This window comes from Pyxicephalus adspersus, chromosome 11, assembly GCF_032062135.1.
Source record: "Pyxicephalus adspersus chromosome 11, UCB_Pads_2.0, whole genome shotgun sequence".
NCBI classification, from domain to species: Eukaryota; Metazoa; Chordata; class Amphibia; order Anura; family Pyxicephalidae; genus Pyxicephalus; species Pyxicephalus adspersus.
This window is the reverse complement of record NC_092868.1, coordinates 45,659,739-45,683,714: the sequence shown is the minus strand read 5'-3', so window position 1 is coordinate 45,683,714 and position 23,976 is coordinate 45,659,739. Positions and strand designations below refer to the sequence as shown.

The 23,976-nt window shown below is 40.3% G+C and overlaps 1 protein-coding gene across 1 annotated transcript; it reads right to left on the bottom strand.

Annotated features, from left to right (window-relative positions):
• Positions 1-414: 414 nt before the first annotated feature.
• On the bottom strand, positions 415-23,359 carry P3H1 (prolyl 3-hydroxylase 1). Its single transcript, XM_072425934.1, has 15 exons — positions 22,897-23,359; positions 18,121-18,273; positions 16,959-17,148; positions 15,504-15,635; positions 14,057-14,196; positions 12,924-13,013; positions 12,432-12,484; positions 11,712-11,833; positions 10,370-10,497; positions 9,629-9,724; positions 8,607-8,757; positions 7,663-7,780; positions 5,412-5,487; positions 4,501-4,641; positions 415-3,277 (listed from the first exon to the last, which is right to left on the bottom strand). The coding sequence occupies exons 1-15, from the start codon at positions 23,326-23,328 to the stop codon at positions 3,032-3,034; spliced, it is 2,268 nt and encodes a 755-aa protein (XP_072282035.1). The 5' UTR covers positions 23,329-23,359; the 3' UTR covers positions 415-3,031.
• Between the last annotated feature and the right edge of the window lie 617 nt (positions 23,360-23,976).

Here is a 23,976-nt window from a genome sequence, read left to right as displayed (position 1 = left end):
TTGTCTTGGTTGGAATTTGGATATATTTTATGTCCATAGACCGATGGTTGTTTTATATTGTTTGAACATGTTTGTATTGTGTTTTATTTTACTTTTTTTGTATGTTGTTATTTATCCTGAAAACTCGATTGAAAACGTAACCCGGCTCAGTTAAAAAAGCCAATACTCACCTGCTCTTTGGTGCTATTCTTGCAGATTCTCCACTTATCCAGTGACAGCCCTCCTCCAAGTGAAACAACACCCAGAATAAGTGAGCATGAGCACAGAACATCATTGTGAGTTTGTGCACCCTTGACAATTGCTAATGCAATGCATGCTGGAAATGACTAACAAAGCACCATGTCCCAGAAACTTTTCAGACTATAGAGTTGTGTTCAAGGTTTAGAGCAGGTAAAAATGATTCCAAGCACAGAATTAGAAAAGAAACATTTTACTGTAACAGTCTTTTTGCATGAAGGCACTTAAATAACCAGCTGGGTTGTTAAATTTACCAGTAAGACAGGATGAACACAGGGGCTACCACAAAGTGACACATAACAGCCAGAAGTGGATTTCATTTATGGAAGGAAAAAAAAGAGCGAAGACAAATGTCTGTGATGCCCAAAGCAACCAATCAGATTATTTTCCCTAATATAATTAGAAAACTTGTTATGGATAATGCAGACGTTTCCTTTACCATCACTAAAGCCAAACTCATTGTTCTGTTCCTCCTGGTATATAGATGGGAGAATGGATATTAGATGGTGGGGAAATAAAAAGACCTGGCCATGCGGGAAACATCTGCTTCCCTATTATATATTTAAGGAAAGGTTTACCTGTCCTGATCTTTATTTTGTGTTATTACCGCAATACTGGAGGAAATGCTGTTGCCCTCCCTCTCTGGTGATCCGTGCTGGCATAGCCAACAGTCACACTGTATATACCACAAGTGCCCTTACATTTACTATCAGAGGGGGTATAGGTAGTGGGTTTATCTCTGGTGTCTATTGCATAGTCCTCTTTATGCTCCCTGTATAACTGCTGGCATGGGAACTTCCACCTGAATTATTATTATCTATTACTGTGTTTCCCACTGGGTTTTAAGAGACAGCCAAGCTTTTAGCAATTTCAAAACTCCCTTTCTGCAAGCTGTGTCAATGCTAAGTGTTTGGGTTAGCAGAACTAATGCTTCCATTTGCACATCATAGATGTTGGAAAAACACATTTACCAATCAGCCCCTCTTCCTCTAGTTCTGCTAGAGCAAAGCAGCAGGAGCCCTCAATTTTCTGCACTCATATTAGAGTGAATTCATTCTTAAAGAGGTACTGTCACCTTGTCTATTAAGGGTAAAATAACAGAGTCATTACAAAGAACCATTGCACTATTATGCACCTTGTTAGCGCTCCCTTACCAGTCATTTCTCTGTCACTGCAGGTGCCAATAACCAATGCCTGCGGGTACAGGATAGCATGTGACCTCCTATTTGACAGTGCTTTGCTCTATAAGTAGCTAGATCTGAGCAATGTCAGAATAACTGAAGTCACATTTACTTACTAGCATTAGACACAAGCCAACACCGGGTATGTTAGTGCCAGCTGGAGGACAGGGAAAGGAGCAGTGAAGTAGTGCCAGTAAGGTAAATATAGGGGAGTAGGAGGCCAGCTTTGCAAGGGAATGGTTACTTTGTTCTAAATAGGCAATATGACAATGTCTCCCACTAAACCTATGCTCAGGTTATGTACCTAAAGTATTTACATATTCTGAATAAGCAGTATATAATAATATCTAGCATTCAATAACCTCTGTAGCTATTTGAATCTGGGGGAACACATTTTTAAAGTGCAGGGACAGTAAAATCTATTGCACCAGACTCTTAGAAAGCTGCCTTCTAATGTAAACATACAGCAGGTGTTTCTAAGTTGCTAGAAATCTCAAACCTGGACTGCAAATATAATGACTTTGCATTACAAGCTGCTGGAAAGGTTAGTGATGACTTGCCTTAAAGCTCAGCTTCAGACAAAACTTGCTTACCAGATTTCATTCTGTTCCAGGTCCCTCTTCTACAAAAGGAAGGTCATGGAGGCAGCAACTGCAATCCCATTTCAGACTTCCTCTCATCCAGGTTATTCAGAATAGAAAGCCTGGAGCTGTGTGTTTAGGAATGGTCAGAAGAGGAGCAAGGCCAGGACGGGACCACAGTTGCTGGCTGTATGAATTTCACCGCACAGCAGGCTGCAGCTGAACCATTTTCCACTGCTACAGATAAAGATTTCACGTAAATAAAGGTCTGCTGGAGAAATGGAACTTTCCTTTTGGAGAACAGCCTGGAACCAAATAAAATCAGGTAACTGCCTGTATATAAAAATGCTAATAATCTGAACAAAAGTCCCAACAAAATCAAAACCACACATAGGCGATATAAAATAACTGTCTGCACTGCTGCTAGCAACCATCAGCTTCTTGCTTTTTGACCCTGGCCTATCCCATTTTACTGAAGAAAAGAAGCTTATTGTCAGCTATGGGCATCACAAATCTTTTTACTAGTCGGATCCTTGGAGTGAGCTTTTCCATTTTTCATAAGACAGTCTTTTGTTACAGAAAACACTTTGGCCAGTAATAATGGATTTTCACACACTGACCACCTAATATTGCACCAAGCAGTGCAATAATAGCACCGGTGTTAATAGAAACTGAGCTTTACATTAAAAAAAATTAAACTTTTATAAAGGGGTAGAAAAAAGTTCTCCTATGAAAATACATTTTGGTGTCTGTTAAACAGTCCAAAGCAGAATACTTTAAAAAAAAAACCTTGATTCAAGTGGCAAAGGCCTTTTTTCATGAGCATCTTCTGGCAGACGGATCCAGGGAGTTCAAGAATCAATCGTAGATTGCCGTTGACAAAACACTGACGTACTTAAAAAAAAAAAAAAAAAAAAAAGTGTAATACCGTAATGGCACTTTGGTTCCCTCCAAAAAAGATCTGTGGAATTGGGTCCCTGATTCACAGATTCCATCCAGGCAGCAGTCTGCAGGTCAATGTCTGTGTTACTGTTATAATTCCGTCTTTGATTTCAGAGAGTCCAATGGTGGTCCTAAGACTCCTTCCTTGGAAGCGTCAGAGTCTGGAGCTGTGGGGGGCTCTGGTGCCTTATCAGAGTCCACGAGGCCATCCGAAGTGATGGCCTGCTCAGTTTTATCACCTTGTGATGATATTCTTTCTGATTCGTTGCTTGGGAATATGTCCACATCCTCTGTGTTGAAAAGCATCTTGATCAAATCATCTGCTTGGACCCTTTCCTGAAAACAGAAGAGGTATTTATAATGTCAGTTTATGTTTTGTATCCCTGCAAAGTCACATTATCTTTTATTTCAGCTTCTTGTGATAGCTGGACCATACTGCTGCACTCCTCAAGTCAAAACGGTGTCTGCTTGCACTACAATTAATGGTAAATGTTGTGGGGGACACTGCTATCATTGTAAGTGCTGATTCTCATAGGCTTGTAGATTGTCAACACCTTGTTCTGCCCACTGTTTTCTGTATTTACATCATAACCTCTGTTGCTGAACCCTTCTCACTGATCTGCATTGTCAGGGGGGGAATATGTGAGGCACAAAGGAGGATTTGCTGGACTAAAGCAAACCATCCCCTCTGTTAACTAAAGGGAGATGTTCTTGCATCACATAATTGGATTTTAAACCTGTTTAAACTATCATACAGAAAGCTTTAGATTAACTTTAAACATGTTTATCAACAAATTACTTAAATACATTGCACAGTGGGCCCACATGCAAAGTTGTAGTTAAAATGGTTTGTCCTAGACATGGATGAAGGATTAGTATGTTTGTACAAGCTCAGTCTGTGGTCAAGGTTTGTGATGATCATAAAGTGTTATTCAGCTCCCTTTAAAAAAGCTTTAGGTAAAAGCAATAGCACTGTACTTCCCAAATAATGTTGCCAGCCCAATTTCTGCTCTGCCTAACTACAGAACTCCTTGCCCTATGCATAAAAGATGACAAGGCATGGATGTAGTCCAGTAGTAAAAAAATCAGGTAGGGCCGATATTGCTTGAGATTGCAGTGCATTGAATTAGGCTAGGTACACACCTGCAATGGTTCTCGTCTGATAATCGGCTCAGGGCTGATATCAGATGAGAATCTTGCGTGTGTACAGCGCTCGTCGTTCATCAGCCGAACGGCTGTCCTGGCGGATCCACCGACGATGGACGACAAGCGATCAAAATGGAAGTGAAAGGGGGGGGAGAGTTTAGCAGGGTGCCGCTCTGTCATTCTCTCCTCCCCATAGAGCAGAAAAGGCACTGTATGTACAGCTCTCATTCATGCATCGTTTGTCAGTGAGAAGGATCGTGAAAGATCCTTCCCAACCAAATATTGCACAAGTGTACATTGCCTTAATGTTAGCCTCTAACTTTCTGCTTGAATTTTACATAAAGCAAGGGAGAATGTGTTTATTTACCCAGGCACCCTTTAAAAAAGTACAAAAGACTTCCGATTTCACTTACCCTTTCATTATGTCGTGGGTCCAATGTAAACCACAAGGCCACAGCGCACCTCTGCCCCTTAGTGACTGCTTTTACTCCATGTGGGTTCTCTGCTCCAGAGGAGAACCCCACCATCCGTCCACACTGGGGCGTGACTTCAGCCTACAGATAAAACACAGCATTGTCACATCCAGTACGTATAAACCACATCAACAGATATTCAGGACATTTCCATAAATTGTGTTCTTTACCCAGAGCTGGTATTTTACTTTGCATGCATTGAATTCATTTCTAGGACTCAAGCTGAGATAATTGCACCTAAGGTACCAGCTCTGTTACCATATTGGCAGTGGGATTGTCTATGCAGCAGGAGACCCCCCTGTTTAGTATACAAGATATTGGATAATATAATCCATTATCATCTATCAACAACTGAAATAACTAAAATAATCATTTGAAAAGTCAATTAAAGCTAAACAACTGTGCAAGACCGATGGTAAGCCTGCTCCTCCTGCACTGGAATGGCTTACTCCGATTTTCACTCTAGCCAGTTTTTTTCTGTATACATGTGCAGTTTGTAAATTGCATTTGTTTAAAGCTAGAAAAGAGTTAAAGATGTCAGTTACCTCAGTGTGCTATAGCACTGTCTACTGAGAAGTACTGAGAGTGGGTGAGAATGATCACAAGGTTTTGGGTACTTCACTTTTGCAGGAAGCCGCACAGGAACAAAATGATGCCTAGTGAAATGGAAGGTCTTAGATAGGTTTTTGGCTTTTAAGATGTTTTCATTTATTTATTAAGGGGTGGGGGTCTGAGCAATAATAAGACCATGTCTTTTCATTAAAAGGCACCAGGGTGACAGAAATCAGAGATGATAAATCTTTCTAAATATATTCAGAAATCAAGACCATGTCTTCAAGAGCCATACTCACTGTGACTGTTTTGGCATCCAGCTCTGTAAAGTAGAAGTTTCCTCCTTCAAAGTCTCCATTTAAATAAAGGATGGCACTAAAAGACAGCAAACACATTAGAAAATGTGAAAAGCAGAACAAGAGTTTTGATCTATTTGCAAACTATCTAAATCTATAGGCATCAAGTCCCATTTTACAGGCTGTGTCTAGATGTTATTTTGTGACTCAAGTTTTAGGCAAAGGCTTTAAGTGTTTCATGACATTAGAGACTTTGGTCTATGGTTTTCATTAGTCAGTCCCTGTATAGTTAAAAAAAAGCAAAACAGGAAGACAAAACCAGACTACTGTGTGTTTATTTATAGGATGAGAGACTTAGGCTATGTACATCACCTATATAATTGTTGGCTGAAGAACGATTGTAATAGTTTTGGACAAAACGCTGGTGTGTGTTCATTGGTCGCCAGGCGTTGTTTAGCAATCCATGGCGGAATCACAAAATAATGGACAAACACCAACTGCTGTCATTTCCCATGGAGGAGGATGCAGTGGGGGCCTCTTGCTTGAATTTTTCTCACTATTGAACCAAGCAGTGCTATATCCAGGGTGCTTGTTGTTTCTATGATCACTAGAAATGATCATGATAGATCATTTCCAATGACAAAATTTGATGTAATTTATGTAGTTCTAGGTGGAAGATTGGACTATGAAGCTATGTTGGAAAATCTCTTTTTGACCTATCCAATCCCTACTTCTGTCTATGGTAGAAACCGCGCATGCATTTTATCTAGCAAATCACAGAAAGGTCTTGGGAAAGCATAACCTACTGCTAGCTACATGACCAAGGTTTGTAATAATGAATGCTGAAGTTTTCACTTTTTTTTTGCTTTTCTAGCCCCCTATAACATACACATGTGAGAAGGGCTTTAAGATACAGCAAATTACTATAGCTGAATGAGGAATCATTTTCTGTAAAGATCCACACTGCTCTCACCAGGTTGCCTTCAGCTTAGGGCTAAACAAAAAGTCTGAATTTTCCTGTCTGAACATTACAGATTCCACTGTTCTCATTTCATGACAGTTATTAACAGAGCTGCAGGAATCTCACACGTGTATCAGCTTGTCAGGACACCAGAGGGCTGGGACTGCCATGGTGGGGAGAAGCAGTCTGCACGTATTCAGATGTTTAAGACAAACTGGTGCCTTAACGTCCCCAGGGAAAAGAAGGTCAAAGGCTCAAATGCAGATTTTTTTTTTTTTTGTAAAATATAAAGAAAGTTTGTGTAGTAAATGGATTCCAATTACATCAACTTTCAAAATTACAGCACACAAAATTGTCCATGGGTAATGTTTTAAAAGCCTTTGTAACTCAATTTAGTTACCTGAAAATGTTGACCTAGAACTAGGTTTCTTATTTTAGCATGCGTGGCAAGGGTCAATTTGTTAGTTTATAATGTGCACACCAAATGCAGGCATTTCTATGATATGTGCATGCATGTGGGTGTAGGGGGCTTTTAGGCTTTGTGGCATTTTGTTAAGTAAGGGTGGGGGAAAAAAACTTGCTGTCTAAGGGTTGTAACACCTATGTTCAGTACAGTGTTTTCTTAAATGGAGACATCAGGGGGTCAATGAGACCCCCAATAACACATCCGCACTTGTTGAAACCAATCAATCAGACTTTGCTTAATCAGCTTCTAACCTGGCAAAATTACTGAGGTTTGGGAGCTCTTCCCTCATAGAGGTACAGGGGGTAATCAGCAAACTAGATTTTTGCAATTCCCCTGATTGCAACCCTGGAGGTGCCAGGCACCCACAAAGGACAAGTAAGCCCAGATGCATGGGGGTGGGTTGCTGCACCTTCTAGATTGTTGAGTGAGATAATTTCTTCTAAAAATGTGACAGTCCAGCTATTGTGGCCAGGTAAATGTTAAAATGCCTGTGGTTAGATTTTAATTAAAAAAATATGATCTAATAAATCACATATACACAATATGAAGCACAAGTCTCTAATAACAGGAAACATACTATTTGTGAAATTGAATTCAAGTTCTGTGACAACTATTGGGAGGGAATGTGGGAGCGGGGAGAATTATTAATCATTTAGGAAATCCTGCTTACAATTTACTGTAGCTACATTTTAATTCAGCGCTACGTAATACGTTGGCACTATATTAATCATGTTTACCCCAATGTATAGGAGGGCAAGTATTGTCCAAAGTCACTTTAGAACAGGGAAAAAATGGTTAAGAACAATTATGATAAAATGATAAACTACCTGTAATCGCGGAAAGTGTATGCAGGGTGCTCCTTTATACACATCATTGCCTCTGCATTTAAAATGCAATTATCAACATGGACAGGATGGCTGAGATCTTTCCTGTCTGCTTGTTTCTCTGTAAAATAAACAGTTCAAATGTAAAATTCTAAGAAATTATAATCTACAGTTGCTACCAGAATGCATTTTATTTAAGGACGGATAACTTTCTTATATTGCACATTGCAATATTACATCCAGACATCTGAAATACATAATTTAATGCAGTTCTGTATTCAATAAAGATTAAATATATTTTTAATGTAAGCACAAGTATCTGAATTTGTCTTGGTATCATTCTCTTGCAGTTTATGTACAGCAGATAAAGGATTGGGATAGGAAAAAGCAGCAATGAGGAGCCATCAATTCATGTGCTCATAAAAAGTGAAAAAAAGGTTAAGGTCTGAGGATATCTAGTAGCAAAAATGAACTGTATGACAGCTCTGGATTGAAGACAAGTACTGTGCCTAAAAGCACCTTTTCTATTTTAATATGGGTTATAACCTTATAGATAAAAATTATATGAAACAATTTTAAAGCCATCGGTCACCTGACTGATGTTGGCTTTAAAATTGGGTTTCATATAATTTATATCGAAGTAGTAGGTTCCTTCCCTCCTGTTTAATTATCAACTACTGCCGCCCCCTCAACGATTGTATATTAAAGATGAAGAAATGCAGGTTTTTTTTTGCTGCAAACCAAATGTGTATTTGTCATCACTTAGAGACAAACATATATTTCAAATCAGCCTTACATAGTTACTGTAAGACAGTCTGTAAAAGGCAGTGAGACAGCATCACTGAAAAAGATTCCAATAAAGCACAATCGCTGTATGCAGTACTAAGAAAAATATAGGTGACATGCAGAATAATCACAGATTCTCATTTATCCTTCAATGACCATACCTTCAATTGCTGTCCGGCACACTAGATGAGAGTAGGAAAAGTACAGAGGGTTTTCTAAGCGGAAGTATGACTCCACCAATCGTCTTACTTTGTCTGTGACGTTATAGTAAAGGTGCGCACTTCTCAAAGGCACTTTCCCTTCTTGCCCCAGCTGAAAACAAAGCAAAAAAACACATAGGAGAATAACTACAAACAGGTATAAAAAGGCCAATAAACAAGATCAGAAGATTTAAAGTGGAACTTAACTCACAGTAGGAAAATTCAATATAATCTATATATATTCAAGAAATGGTATTTGTTCCAAGGCAGTTCTAATAATTTGTACAATCTAAAATTCTTTCTGCAAATACAGCAGTTCTCTTCTCAATGCACAGCTTTGCTTAGATCCTCCTGTTATGTAGCTGAATATACTTGCATATGTCTAGCACAAGATCTATAGCACTGCTCCTCTGACTGCTAGAGGAGCCGCAACATTCCCTGCACCAGCTAAACTACAGTACAAGGATTACACTGCATTATCTCTTTTCAAATTTTTGCTTTGTTCACCATTCCTGCTTGTTGAAAATTACCCCACCAGCATGTAGATCACCAGTCATGGGGGAATAATGGTGGCTACCTCCTTGTCCCTTGCTTGGCTGTTTATGGAGGCTGCTCCCAGTACAGGAACATCTCTATAGAGCTCTTTGGCAGCAGCATGCAAAGTTGAAGTTGGGTGATCTCTGACCACACGCCTAGACCCAGGATTCAAAGGGGTCAATGATTTCACAGGAAATAATTTAAATGATGAGGGCTCATGGACATTATACTACTGCATGAATTTGAGCTACACTTTAGGAACACCTTGCACTTCAAGAAGTTACCTGCAGCTACCAACCAGACTCTCAAACCCTCAAGAAGCAATTCCGAATAACCTTTCACTTTTCCTGGCAGTGTGGCTTATGAAGACCTGCAACTATTTTGTCCCAGTCGTGGATTGCATTTTCCAAATTGAAGAGTGTCTAGGTTTAATATTTCTGACTTACCTTTAGAGCTTTATACACCGTTACACCAGAGAACTTCTCATTGGGAGTGTGGGGGGAGGTTGTACCTCGGTAACCATCACCAGCAGAGGCTGCTGCCTAGAAAACAGAGTAGAAAATTAATCAGAACTGTGGAATATTATAATGATGAAAAATGGAAACCATCTGTATTGTCAGTGTGTGCTCAGCAGTTGGGTAAAATATGTTTTCAGATAAAATGAATATGTCATGCTTGCTGTAATAATATTTTTTCATAAAGGATTTCCCTATATTAATTATATACATATCAGACTAACTAGAATACAATCAGCAAACTTTCTGAGCTGCTGTGAGAAGAGAAATGTAAAGGTGAAGTTATAAATATGTTTCTCTTCAGACTCAAGAATAGCAATATGCTTCCCTCCCTTAAAATATTACATTTGTTTGCAAAAAGAAAGCTTTAAACAAATGCACTTTTACATCTCCTGAACCCTCCCTTACTCAACCAGATTTACACTAAAGTTTTAACTGGTCTGTTGAGCCTGCTGTTCTCCCCACAGATACGTCTGGGACAAAAATGGAAGAGATGAAGATTTAGACATGAATGCAGTGAAAAGGTTTTCAATCATAAAATAGGTGGTGAGTAAACAGACCTAACTTTGCAGAGAACTTGACAATTGGGATTGTTTATTCAGACAACACAGCTGTCTTTGGACAAGCATGGAACCAGTTTGTTGAACTCATCCTGCAGAGAGCTGAGCTTACATTGGTGAGACGTAAGAGTTCCCGGCATTCATCTTCAGAGATGACCCCATCAGTTACAACCCTCTGCGATCCATTTAAAGTCTTTGAATTCATGACAACGCTGACCTCTTCAAATGGAACTGCACCACCTGTGAGAGGAGACTGGAGGTTACATTTTCTTCTAACAAACAAAAGTAACAAATAGGAAGTAACAGTAAACAATAATCAAACAAAAAATGTGGATCATTGGAAAATATGCATATCAGGTTGTTTATAATCCACCCAAAAAAAAAAAAATCACATCAATAGGTGTAATGTTCCTGTATCGCACCTTGTACCATACCATTGCCCATCTAAATATATTTTAGTGCAACAAAACAAAATGTGTGTTTTCTTTATAAAGCTGTCCCAGCATAAACAGAAAAGCCTGTATCCCATAAGTAAGGAGCCAAGAAGGATCCTTGACTGGTGTAAAAACAGAGGTATCTCTTCAGAGATCCAACATGTCATGGGATGGGGCAGACTTATGGCTCTGCAGTCAACAAAACTCTAGGCGGAGTCAGAAATGGAAAAGGATCTGGGGGTTCTGGTAGATCATACAATTAATAACAGCATGCAATGCCAAGCTGCAATATCTAAAGCTAGCAAAGTACTTTCTTGTATTAAAAGAGGAATAGACTGCAGAGATGGAGACATAATCCTGCCCCTGTACAAAGCATTGGTCAAACCACATCTGGAATATGCAGTCCAGGAAGGATTTTTTTTTTCCCTGTTGAAGCAAATTGTACCAGGGTTTTTTTGCCTTCCTCTGGGCCAACCATGTCCATAGGGTTTTATATCTGGGATATGTTTATTTCCCTAGTGGTTGAACTTGACTGACTTATGTCTTTTTTAAACCTGACCTACTATGTAACTCTCTGGTAATTAGGAATTGTTATCACTGTTTTGTAAGGAAATCTGATTTAAACCCAGAAAAGGGGTGGGAGGGAGCAATAAAGCAATAGCAACAAAAGCTACCCGTCTTCTTCTGTCTCATAAAATTCTCACTACTTCACACCATTTCATATCTTCCACCTATTGAGTGATACTTCCCCCTCCTCCTTAATTGTAAGCTCTTCGGGGCAGGGTCCTCTCCTCCCATGTCATTGTTTGTATCTGTCTGTCATTTACAACCCCTATTTCATGTACAGCGCTGCATAATATGTTGGCGCTTTATACATCCTGTTTAATATTATTATTATTATTAATAATAATAATAATAATAATAATAAAAAGCAACCAACAGAATCAGCATTGAGAACCATGCACTTTCTCTCTTTGCACATGTTGGTTTATTTGAGTTATAAGGTATTTGGAATCTCACCATCTCGGACACTTCGGGTCAGATCCATTGTCTCTTTGGTTTTCTCCTCCACCAGATTTTCAATTTCTTTCATCAAGTTTCCAATCTCCTCAGATATTCTTGCTGCTGTCTCACGCTCCACCCTGAAAGAAAAAAAAAGCCAAAAATAACATGGGCATGGTCATTCTAGGAATTTTATTAGGATTACATTTTTTCAATGGTATTTTAGGTAAACATATTTCATAGCCTTATATGTGGGGATCCTAGTATAAAGATGCAAAGTGGAATACACCAATACCAATATCCTGCCATCAAATGTAAACTCAAAAGCAAAATTCCATAGTTACCGCTACCCCAACCAGTCCTACCAGTGTAAATAAACCCCCCCCCCCCCCAAGGGATTTTCTGAATGGTCCAAACACACCACAGACCCCTTTCTCTTCTCATCTGGAGGTGGCAATGAGTCCTAATTCTTGCTCAATGAAGAAGTGTGCGGGCTACCATGATTGAATGTCCCAGTGGGACCAAGACAACCTGGGAACTGGGCTGAAGAACATGGAGTGTCAAACTGGAAGATTTGTGACGAATACGGAAGAATTACTATGCAGACAGAATTAAATGCAAAGTATTTTTCACCTTTTTTTGCCATTAGTCTTTTACATTTTTTTTCCCTGGCTTCTGATCGAAAAGGGATCAGGAATGCACAAAAACCATATGAAAGTTTTTTACATATAAACTTACTTTTGTTTATCTCGCAGTCTTTTGGGCATTACATTCTCAGGTGTCCACGTGTCCTGCACAAAGCAGAAAATTAGATCATTACCAATACCGCACAAATTTTCTATACCGTACACGGATTACAGAAACTTGCCCTGAGAGAATTACAAACTACAGAGGGGCCTGGAAAAAAAACACATACACATTTCAGTAGTGGTTATTTACGCTATTAGTGACCACTTTTTCAGTGCCTAATGTGATTGCAGAAGATCAAACATGACTTTCAGCTACCCTTTGAGGTATATATAAATCTAGTAATAAAGCTTTTGTGCAGATATTTTTCATGTTGAATTGTGTATACATTTTAGCCCTTCTTAATACATCTCCATCAGGAATAATTCTTCTCCACATTACCAACAATAGCCAAACAGATGGTCTGAAATTCTTCTGTAGATTTGAGCTACATGTCAGTGTGAACAAACAAAAAGAAGTGAAAAAGGTCAAAGTTTAACTTACAGGGTCAACAAAGGGAATTCCAAAGATATCATAGGCAAAAAACAGCAGCTCCTTCTCAAGCAGACTTCGCTGGATGTACTTCAGTATATTCTGAAAAAAAAAAAAAAATATATATCAATCATAGCAATGGAAACTAAGTTTTTTTTACAAAGGCATTACATTTGTTACACTAAATTTCATTATTTATTTTACTAATAAAAGTTAAGAAAATAATAAAGAATTCCCAGAGCAGTATAGAATATTATATCCATCTATCACACACACACACACACACACACACAAAAGCATACTGAAGATATTTCAGCCGCAGTAGCTTGTAAAGACAGTGGAAACTGGTGACGTGGGCAGTGGGAAGAGTAAGTATTAACCCTTTTCTTTGCAGGGATGCCTGGAAGTCTTGCTTTTAAATGCATGGCAGTCACTAAAGCCATAAGAACTGCCTAAATCTGTTCACACATTATCCTCCACAAATATATTTTGACCTAAAGTATGGGAGGATCAGCTCTGTGTTATTTTGCACAGCTTGGTCCATCTACAACAGCAACCATGCTTACATGAAGTGATGTAAAATAAAGCTTCATTATGTTTTTATAAAAAGATTTTTCCGGTACAAAAGAGGGCCACAGATAAACCTAATATTTATGTTACTGAGTCAAGCAGCACCTAAGTGACCCCTCAAGCAATATAACCATTTGAGAGACCACTTTAGGTTTCCTGCAATCACTGTATATAGGATCATTATGTGCTATTCTTTGAGAAGTGAGCATCATATTCTGTGGTTCTTTTAAGCACAAGGAAATTATATTTTTTCAGCTTAAAATTTAATAAAAATTACAAAAATAAGGTTCAGCTGTATAAGCTGCAAATACTTCTATTTTCCCAAGACAGCCAAATAACAGAGGGGTGATTTATTTAAACTGCTACAAAAAAAGAAACAAACCGAAGCGTCGCCTACAACCAATCAGTAGTCAGAATTCGCCAAATGAACTGGAATGGAGTTGTTCGTCAGTTTGTTTATTTACACCAATTGAAAAACGAAGCAAACAAAAGCTGTTTCCTCGAAGAAAAATGTCACTAAAATGGCAACCAGAACAAGATCAATGAGAAAATAATAACTTTTTAAGCAAACTTACTTCTCTAGGTTGGATTAAAGCCGCTTGTTCCTCCCCCAGAACTGCGGTGTAGTAAACCAAATTCTGATTCATCACCTCGTCCGCAGGATGGAATAGCAGGTAGGTTTTGGTACATTCAATCGCTTTGGTGTAGTTCTCCACTAGGAACCAATAAAGGGCGACAAATTGACAGTTAGTGTATTTTCTTGTACAATGGATTAACAAAACCAATAGTAGAAGACAACATACCCCCAACATTAATATTATGCTGAGGAGCAAAATCCATCCTCATGGAGTTCATCAGTCGGTTGCACTGTGTGCAAAGTTTATGTCCTAATTGGAGATTCACCCCCCCCCCCCCCATGGTAACTTTTGTTACAAAGACAAAGTAAAGGGAAACCATAAATTTGAGTAGTCGCCAGTGCAAGAGATGAGGCAAAATTTTGCCTTTGTGACAACTCCTTAAAATGGAATCTCCTTTTACCTTGGAGAGATTTACTTTCATTCATTAAGGGATAAGAAGTAGAGTGAAATATTAAAATATTAGTAAGTATATAAGTAAATATTCCCAGGGGACACTGGCAGCAAAAAACGAAACTAACAAAGGGTTTTAGTTCTTCCTTTTGCTAGTACATGTATTATACTCCAGCCAAGCCTGCTACAAAACAAATGCAGTGTGGTTACCTGGCACTGCAAGAGTTAAATGCTGGTTTTTGAATAGTAAAAGGCCCCTTAATGCCACATTCTCAAAGCCTCTTTCCTAAGGCACTCCCGCCACAGTCCTCTGATGTCATTCCCTACAATGCACACACTGACATTTTCATAGGACAGTATAGCACATGGGGTATTCCTGATTTCTCATTTAGTATGACACATGTACATTTTATTGCTTAGAAAACTGGTCATTTTTTTCTCCCGTTTCAACTTTTTTTGTATTGGTCATGTGCATTTGGAGACGAACCATAAGAAAACCAGAGGCATAAAAGAAACCTTACTTATGTGTGCTCAACCTCATTGCACACTAATGAAGCCATTCGGGCAAAACTTGACCAGCACCACTGCTAGAAGGTAGTATTTTTTTTTTTTGACATATAAAAATGAAAGGAGAAAAATACAGTTTTAGGGTGCATGTGCACATCAGAAAATGCTCATCCTGGGCAAAAACCCGCCACCTGTACAAGCAGTCATTGCAGATCAATGACTGAGGATCGGGAATGACCTATATACATGTTAATGGAGGAGAGAATAGCGAGGTGCAACTTGCTCGCTCTCCTCTTTCTATGGAACAGAACGGTACTGTGTGAACATCGCTTATTTGTTCATCCGTCATAATATTCATTTTAGTATAACCCAGACAAATTACAGGATACAATTATTGTTTTAAATGAAGTTTTGCAGGTGTTTTCAAGTTATCACTGTGTTTTGTTCATTTTGCTTTTTATAAATAAATGGCATAAGCCGCACTTACTGTTGTTGTATGCAAACTGTAGGTAGTTGAAGTGTGATGGGAGGAAATCTTCAACCGGCTTCTCTCTGCCAGGCTGTGTGGCCAATTCCGAGACACAAGCTTGTCTGCATGTCATCACCTGCACATAATGATCTGCAAAACAACAACATGTGAAATATTTGTTTAAATCTGAACTCCGGATACATGCAGGACACAAATTTACACAGCGCCAGGAACAGGTTGGGGAGTGCAAGACTTGCAGGGGCTGCTTAACTGCAGCAGAGAAAGATCAGATCTTCTGCCCAGTTGGACAAAGCTGAGCATATCTCAGAACTGGATAGACCTTTGGATGGAAAACTGACATTTGTTTTTCTTTACAATTAATTAGTGCTAAAGGTTTTTAGTTGCATTGATACAACCTTTCTGATAAAATCGCCAATTAAAAAATTAGAGGTGTTCCTGGAGTTCACCTTTACCAACATTCAATAAATACAACTCAACTTCTACCCTTTGTGCACATCCTTAAATCACAAAGCATGTTGTTTTAACCAGGTTAAAAAGTGTACAGAAATGCCTAAAAAACAAATAAATTGGCAAACACAATAGAATGACACGTGGAACTTATCCACTTACAAGTCGTGATTTAAGAAGATTACTTACTGAACATTAATGAGTATGAAGCAATAACACTGAATCTCCAATTAAAATAATAATGTTAATAATGGCTGCTTTGTGCAAGGTAGGTTAAATATACCAGAGAAAAGACAAGCGGGCTTAGGGTATTATACTAAGGGGAGGAGAAATCTGGGTAGGAAATGGTAGCTGAAAAGTTCAGATCACATATTGTGGGATGGTAAAAGTTATGCTATAGCCAACATTGTATTTGACCTCAGATCCTATTTTTGTGCTCCAATTGCTTTGTCTCGATCCAAGCTTTCTACTCTGTATTCTCGATGGGCAGCAAGATGGCCAAGCAGTTCACATTTTTGTCTTGCAGCACTGATGTAAAAGGCTTTATTCTGCTCAGGACACTGTCTGCATAGAGTCCAAAAGCACAATCCAAAAACAAACTATTTGCCCACCGTATGTAAATGTGTAAGTCAGGGAATCATACTCAGCCATACACAGAGTGAGTAGAAATGCCTGTCCTTTGCCAGCATGGAAAAGAGAAGGACCCCTAGTCCCTGTGTACAAGCAGTGGGCTCTCCGCAGATATTTAACACAGCTCCTGCACAGCTCAGGCCCAAGGCTCCGGATCTGATTCCACGGGTGCTGTGTAAACCTCTGAAGAGCGACCACTCCAACACAGAGCAAGAATCATTCTCTACAACTCCCTGGCTTTTCTACCCAATGATTGGCTGCTTTAAATTAACAACTTTAAGATGTCTTTTGTTTTCATACTCATGAAGGTATTTAAAAAGCTTTTTTTGTGGAATATATCAACACATAATAAAATAAAAATATGTTTGGTCATACCAGTGATACTCTGGAACAAATCAGCATTGTAATCCATGTAGTTGTAGCCCTCATAGTCGTAGGCTCCTTCGCAAAGACTGCGACATTCAAGGTCTGCAACAAAATATTCCTCCAGAGCTTTTTCAAAATGGGCAATGGAAACTGTGTATTCCTCGTCTGCGTAAAGGCTAACTCCTTTACGGAACTCTACCTGCAGAGAAAACAAATAGGTTGGTCATAGACTTGTCAGGTCAGAAGAGAAAACAAATGGGGAGGCAGACAAGAGGTAATTTAAAGCACACTTAACTAACCCCAAAAAAGCCACCAGGAGGTATAGGCTTGTGGCAGAGGAGACATGCAAACTCTGTTTTACCAAAACAGCTTTTGCATGCTCCTTGTGGATATTTGGGCATGCATGATGCTGTATAGAGCCAGCTCCATTCTCAACATTGCTAAGAATAGACCTATATGAAGAACATAATGCAACACAGCGTGCTTCACCGGTGTCTACTCGATTGCTGAAGAACCTCACTTTAAAGCCGCAGTCATAAGATTCAACTACTCATTAGTAGTCAAAATACTAGGATAGGGTGGGTCTCTGACCAATACAGACTGGTCAAAGACCCACCCTATCCTATGAATGAACATTAAAGAAACAACAGCACACCGATTAGGTTATCCCTCTGCTCTTCCCTACTGTAAACTTCTTCATAAAGCAGGAGATAGGAGTTTGTAGAAAAATAAAATGAAATTCAATTTATTTTGAAATGCCAACCAGATCAAATTGCATTTCTGTGGCCACGGTGCAGCTTTAATAGTGAACATTGTTACCAACAATTTCAAAAAACATTTAGAGAGTGACCAGCACCTGACCTATCCAATTCCTCCATTAGCCTATGCCTATCACGGGATGGGGATATTCTATGGGTATGTCTCTAATTTTCCAGACAACAAAAACAGTGCAGGGTACACATCACAAATGCGATATTCAACTTCCCCATCTATAGGAAGATCTGCAACTGAACACCCGGCATATAATGCAGCCACTGACACGGAAACAAAGTGTTTTCATGTCCTGAGAGGCCAGGGTATGGAATGGCCGACCAAAGCCACTGAGGTGCAAACATCACTAATCCCACCTCTGCATTCCTGGGACATATGGGGCCGGACGCTTTACACTCACCATATGCGGCTTGGCCTCCAAGTCTTTGAAGTCGGATTCTGACACGCCGGCCATCATCTTGTAGTACTCCAAGTTCTGTCGCATCTCCATGTGTTCGGGGTTTCCCACGTAAAAGGTGTGAGCTGCCGCCACAGCCTTATCGAGTTTGTGGATCTGAAAAATACAACAAATAAATATTTGGATCCATCATTCCAAAGAAGGATAATTAGGAAAATTACCAGAAGTTCAATAATCTATCAGTTATACCCAATAACATACCAATATGGGATCAGCACACACTCACCCCCCTGCAGGAGATGCCAGCTGAATGGCTGGTATTGGCTAAAACTGACCATACACAACCAGGTTAACAATCAATATTTATATGTCTCCTAGATTGTAAGCTCTTCTGGGCAGGATCCTTTCCTCCTCCTGTGTCACTGTCATTTGCAAACCCTATTTAGTGTACAGCGCTGCGTAATATGTTGGCGCTATATAAATCCTGTTTAACAATAAAGATAATATTGATCGTTTACTACTCAAGTATCAGAATGTGATCACTCTACAAAAAACAAAAGCTATGTGGCCAATGATTCCCTGCTCTTTATTGGCCAAAGTATGGGAATTCCCAATCAACTGATATTTTAATTTCAATATAAATTGATCTATTTTTGATAGTTCTTAGTTAGATTTAATATTTTCATGAAAAAAAAAAAATACCAAAAGCAGTATTTTGCTCAGAATGAAGCTGAACTCGATATGAAAGAAACACCATTTAAGCATTATTACACATATTTCTGTAAATGCAAGCACTCTACTGTAAAGCAGGGTACAGACTGGAGAAGCAGCACATAAAGCCAATCAGATGGGTTATGATCCATCCCGTACACAGCCTGAGGCTGTACATACAGACAGTACATATCAGATAATGCGAGTTTGTCTCGGGGTGAGAATCTGACATTTGAACATCGGCTGCCCAACATTGTTCATTGACCCATCGTGGCAAATTACTGAACGATTAGGAACAAGCACTCCGAATGTCAGTGGGGTCCTGTTTGCTTGTCCTGCCCTATAGGACAGAACGGGTGCGGTGTGTACTGGGTTCCTTCGAAAAATGCTAGATTCCTGGCTTGAATACTATGAGTCTCTGACATGGAAAAAGCAAACAGCTTAGTAAGTCAGAATGGTGTCAAGATTCCTGTACCACATACTTGCTCCTGGCACTGGATTGAATACCTGGACTGGTATTGGACCAGAATCTGGCATGTATTCAGCCCTCGTCCGATGTCGTTCGTGGATCTGCAAGAATGATCGTAACGCAAGTGACAGTGAGAGAGCGCAGGGGGTGCCGCTCACTTGTTCTCCTCCTTCCCTCTCTATGGAACAGAACGGTGCTATATATACAGCGCTCATTCATGCATCTATCTAACGTGTGTACATAACCTTAGAGGAACTGAGTGTTGGAGGTCTGGCAGGACTACTTGTCATAACATGAACACTTGGACAATATGGAAATCTAAAATCTATGTCTTCAGTAATGCAGAGATGGAAGCTTTGCACTCCCCCTTGCCACTCCACAGCCAACTGTGCCATCTTTTCTGCAGCTACTTCCATTGCTGGTGTCCTACTCATTGGGCTCCACTTTACAACTTGAGATCAATATCAGATGAAGATGTAAGGGCAGCCTTACTAAGTTCTAGGACAACACTGAGAAGATATGTAAGCTGCCATTACCAAAATCTGCTTTTAACTGCTAGGTGCCCGATTTATTGCAATCCAATGTCTTTATATTTGGCAATACTATCCATTATATAGACCTTAAATGCCTAACTTTACATTAACTTCATTAGATGTTCCACTCCAGGGTCAGTGACTCAAAAAGCACTAAAGCCAGAGAAATCCAAGCAACCAGCATTTCCCAAAGCCAGCCAGTGCTGGTAGCTTCCCCATACATTTCAATTGCTTTCCTTTTGGATGGACAATTACGGAGTACAGGGGGGAAACCTAATAGAGCCTTAAAGAGAACCAGTCACAGCAGAACTTACATGAGTGTATTAAAATCTTAAAAATCAGAAGCTGCACCAATAGCAGATTTATATTGATCTCATATTTGGTGCTACTTGGTTTGGAAATATATCTTGCACATAAGATATCTGAGGTCATGACTGCTTTTCAAACTCATGCCAGAGCAAGTTTGAAAAGCTCTTCGGGGCAGGGTCCTCTCCTCCTGTATCACTGTCTGTATTAGTCTGTCATTTGCAATCCCTATTTAATGTACAGCGCTGCGTAATATGTTGGCGCTATATAAATCCTGTTTAATAATAATAATATTATTATTAATAATGACAGTGGTACTCTGTCCTCCGGCTCCTCAGTAAGCACAGCAGTAATAAACCCCGTGCCCTTTAACGAATCCTCTTCTCCCTTATCTAAAGGTTTCTGTAATGTAATACCATAATACCAAGGTCATCAATACACTCTGGAGACAACAGGCACATTGATAAAGAGGTGATGATCTGCTAACAGATCTCCACTTTATTATTATGCAGGATTTATATAGCACCAACATATTTTGCAGCGCTGTACATGAGCCCTGCCCTAAAGAGCTTACACTTTTTTCTTTTTTTTTTTTAAATAAAATCGCCATTTCTATGCTGCCAAATTAATTACAGGGCGCTCTGATTTTGCATGGTGGTGATAGGTGCTTTGATTCACCTTAGTGCCAAATTGCAGTTTACTTAAACTTTAAAAAGTTATCACATTGATGTGAACCTTTCCTTAGCAAACATCAAAGCGGCCATTGCTATCCTCCATCGGACAATGAAAGTGCTGCTATGCGGATTCTATAACCGGGTATAAGACACTGCAATCCTCACCTACATACTGACTGCAGCACAAAGGCAGAGGCTTGAAATGACGGCCGAGCGATCATTTACAGAAATCAGACAAAAACGGTCTAAGACTGAATATTCCTGCATAAGTTTATTGTGACCGTTCTTTACTATAAATACACAATAGCTAAAGGAATGTGATAAAAACAATGATCATTTTGTATAAAAGTAAAGCTAGGTACACACTTGCAATATTTATTGTTAGAAAATGAACGACTAACGATTATTCACAATTATTTGGAAATATTGTATTGTGCACAATTCTGTACATGCTGTAACGATGCGATCGTTCAAATATAATCCAGCAATGCAGGAAGTGACATGTACAGCAGAAAGTGTACTGCAGAACCATTCACCATCACTGAACCCCCGTACACACAATAGATAGTTAATGATTGTCCTCCAATCAGATCCGCCAGGATGGTCGTTCGTTTCCAGCGACAATCCTCATTCGCCGGCGTGCACTTTTTTTGTTATAGATTATAGGACGATCGGTCGTTAGTCGTTCGTTTGCAATGAGAATTATTGCAAGTGTGTACACAGCTTTAAGTTATTAAACTGGATTTATATATCGCCAACATATTACGCAGCACTGTACATTAAATAGGGGTTGCAAATGACAGACAGATAGTGACACAGGAGGAGGAGAGGACCCTGCCCCAAAGAGCTTACAATCTAAGAGGTGGGGGAAGTATCACACAATAGGAGGGGATACAGATTGGTGGGAAGTAGTGAGAGTTTCAAAAGACAAGTAAGCAAGTTTGAAAAAATGAGTTTTCTCCAAGTGTCTAACACAACAATCCGTATGGAAACTAAGATAAAAACTAGAATAAAATCAAACAAATGTATAAAGTGACAGCAGACTGCTGGGAAGTGTGAGCGTGCTGGAGGGAGACATTCCTGCTGGAAGGAGACTTTCCCCACCTCAATACGTGGCATTGAATGGGGGAGGGAAGTCGGCTGAAGATGCAGTAAATGGTCTATTCTAAAACCCAGGCATACCAATCACAGCTGCCGCCTGAGGCCGTGTGACCTCCGCACACCTGGACGACCGCTGACGGCTACTCTGTGCTAGGGCAAGATAGGATAGAATGGGAGTTGTAGTCCTTCTACAGATTCCTGATCACAGATTTGCAAACACAAAGCCTTCCTGCAGTAAATATAAAAGGAAATGTTTAGATGGAGTGTGAGATGGATGCAAGTTTATAAGACGGACGATGAACCGTGCAGATCAGGAAAACGCAATGGCGCGCTATGAACGCACTGCTTCGAATTCACACCAACATGATGCATTATTACTAAACTGGATTTATGTAGCGCCAACATATTACGCAGCGCTGTACATTAAATAGGGATAGCAAATGACAGACCGATACAGACAGTGACACAGGAGGAGGAGAGGACCCTGCCCCGAAGAGCTTACAATCTAGGAGATTGAGGTTTGCTGCATGTCAGGGGCATACGTGTTGGTTGGGTACACACAAGCAGATCCGTAACGTCCAATGCTCTGCTGATGGCTGTGAACTGGTCAGCCTTTTAGTAAATCTCAATGTGATGTACACATGTGCAAACAGTCTGGCATATCTGATCAATGTCTTCCTTCCAGAATTTCGCACATGTGCACGCATCAGATTAATTGCTTTCCAATTGGCAGCAGATCTGCCCATGTGTACCCAGCCATAGCAAGAGCTACCACATCCCTGCAGGTATCACTGGCCCCGGGGCTTGCAGGGGCAATATAATGCTGTGAATGCAGCGCCGATTCTGCACTGGGTTCTGTGGGACTTGTAGTGCCATAATGGTCACATGGTATAAATGCTGATCTGTGAGTGGCTGTCAGATGGTTGCCATGGCACACAGGTCACTATAGATTATAAGGAGGGGGGATTTGCCCCAATGGGGGTACCTTGAAGTAGGCCACTTGCAGGTAGTTGTAGGGGCTCCTCTTCCTGAACTCCAGTTCCAGCTCCTCACCGATGACATGGGCGCTGGAAGGGGCCCCGAGCTTCTCCTCATCACATTGCCGGATACAGCCGGCCCGTTCCAGCATCTTCTGGAAGAAGCTCAGGTCCTGCACGGGCCCCCAGTCCAAGGGCTGCTCGGAGAAGTCACCGATAGAGGCGCAGTGCGTGCGGCAGGCTATCCGGTACCGGCGGAGGAGCTCCCGGTTACGCAGCGCTTTCTCCATATTTAGGATAACGGAGGGCCAGTCGCTGCGGTAATACGCCTCCACCCCGTTATCGTATAGGTAGTCAATGGGCTCCAACCGGGCGGCCAGGGACTTAGGGACCGCCAGCAGTAGGAAAAGAACCCCGGAGAGGAGCGCATAGGACGCCATGACCGCTACCGAGAGCGCCGCACTGCCAGCAACCGGGATCACCGCCAGAAACACGCCCACTGACAGACCACACCCACTCTGCATTCTTTCCCTGAGAGCAAGTCCCGCCCACATGTCTATCCTACGTGGAAACACGCCCACTGCTCTGTGCTAGTCCACGCGGCTTCTAATTAACTAGCCACACCCCTCGTTGTAACCACGCCCCTTGTATGCTAATTATAGGTCTAGTACAGCAAATATATGCCTTCACTAATTATTATAAATATTATTAATATTACTATTATCATTATTAATAATAATAATAATAAAAAACTGATTTTTTTTTATTATTACTTTTTTTGTAATCCTTTGCTGCAGCTTTTTGCAGCCACTTTCAGACTGCTTTTACATCATAGATGTCTGAATTATGTTTTTCAGGGCTTCCTAATAGTGACACCAGTGGGCCATGTTATACAATGAGAACCAACAACATGGGGGTCTTATGGCTGGAATATGGACCTGGGGGTTATGGAATATGACATGGGGGTCTTATGGCTGGGATTTAGACCTGGGAATTATGGTATGGGAGTTGTATAGGTGGAATATAGACCTGGGGGTTATGGATTATGGTATGGGAGTTGTATGGGTGGAATATAGACCTGGGGGTTA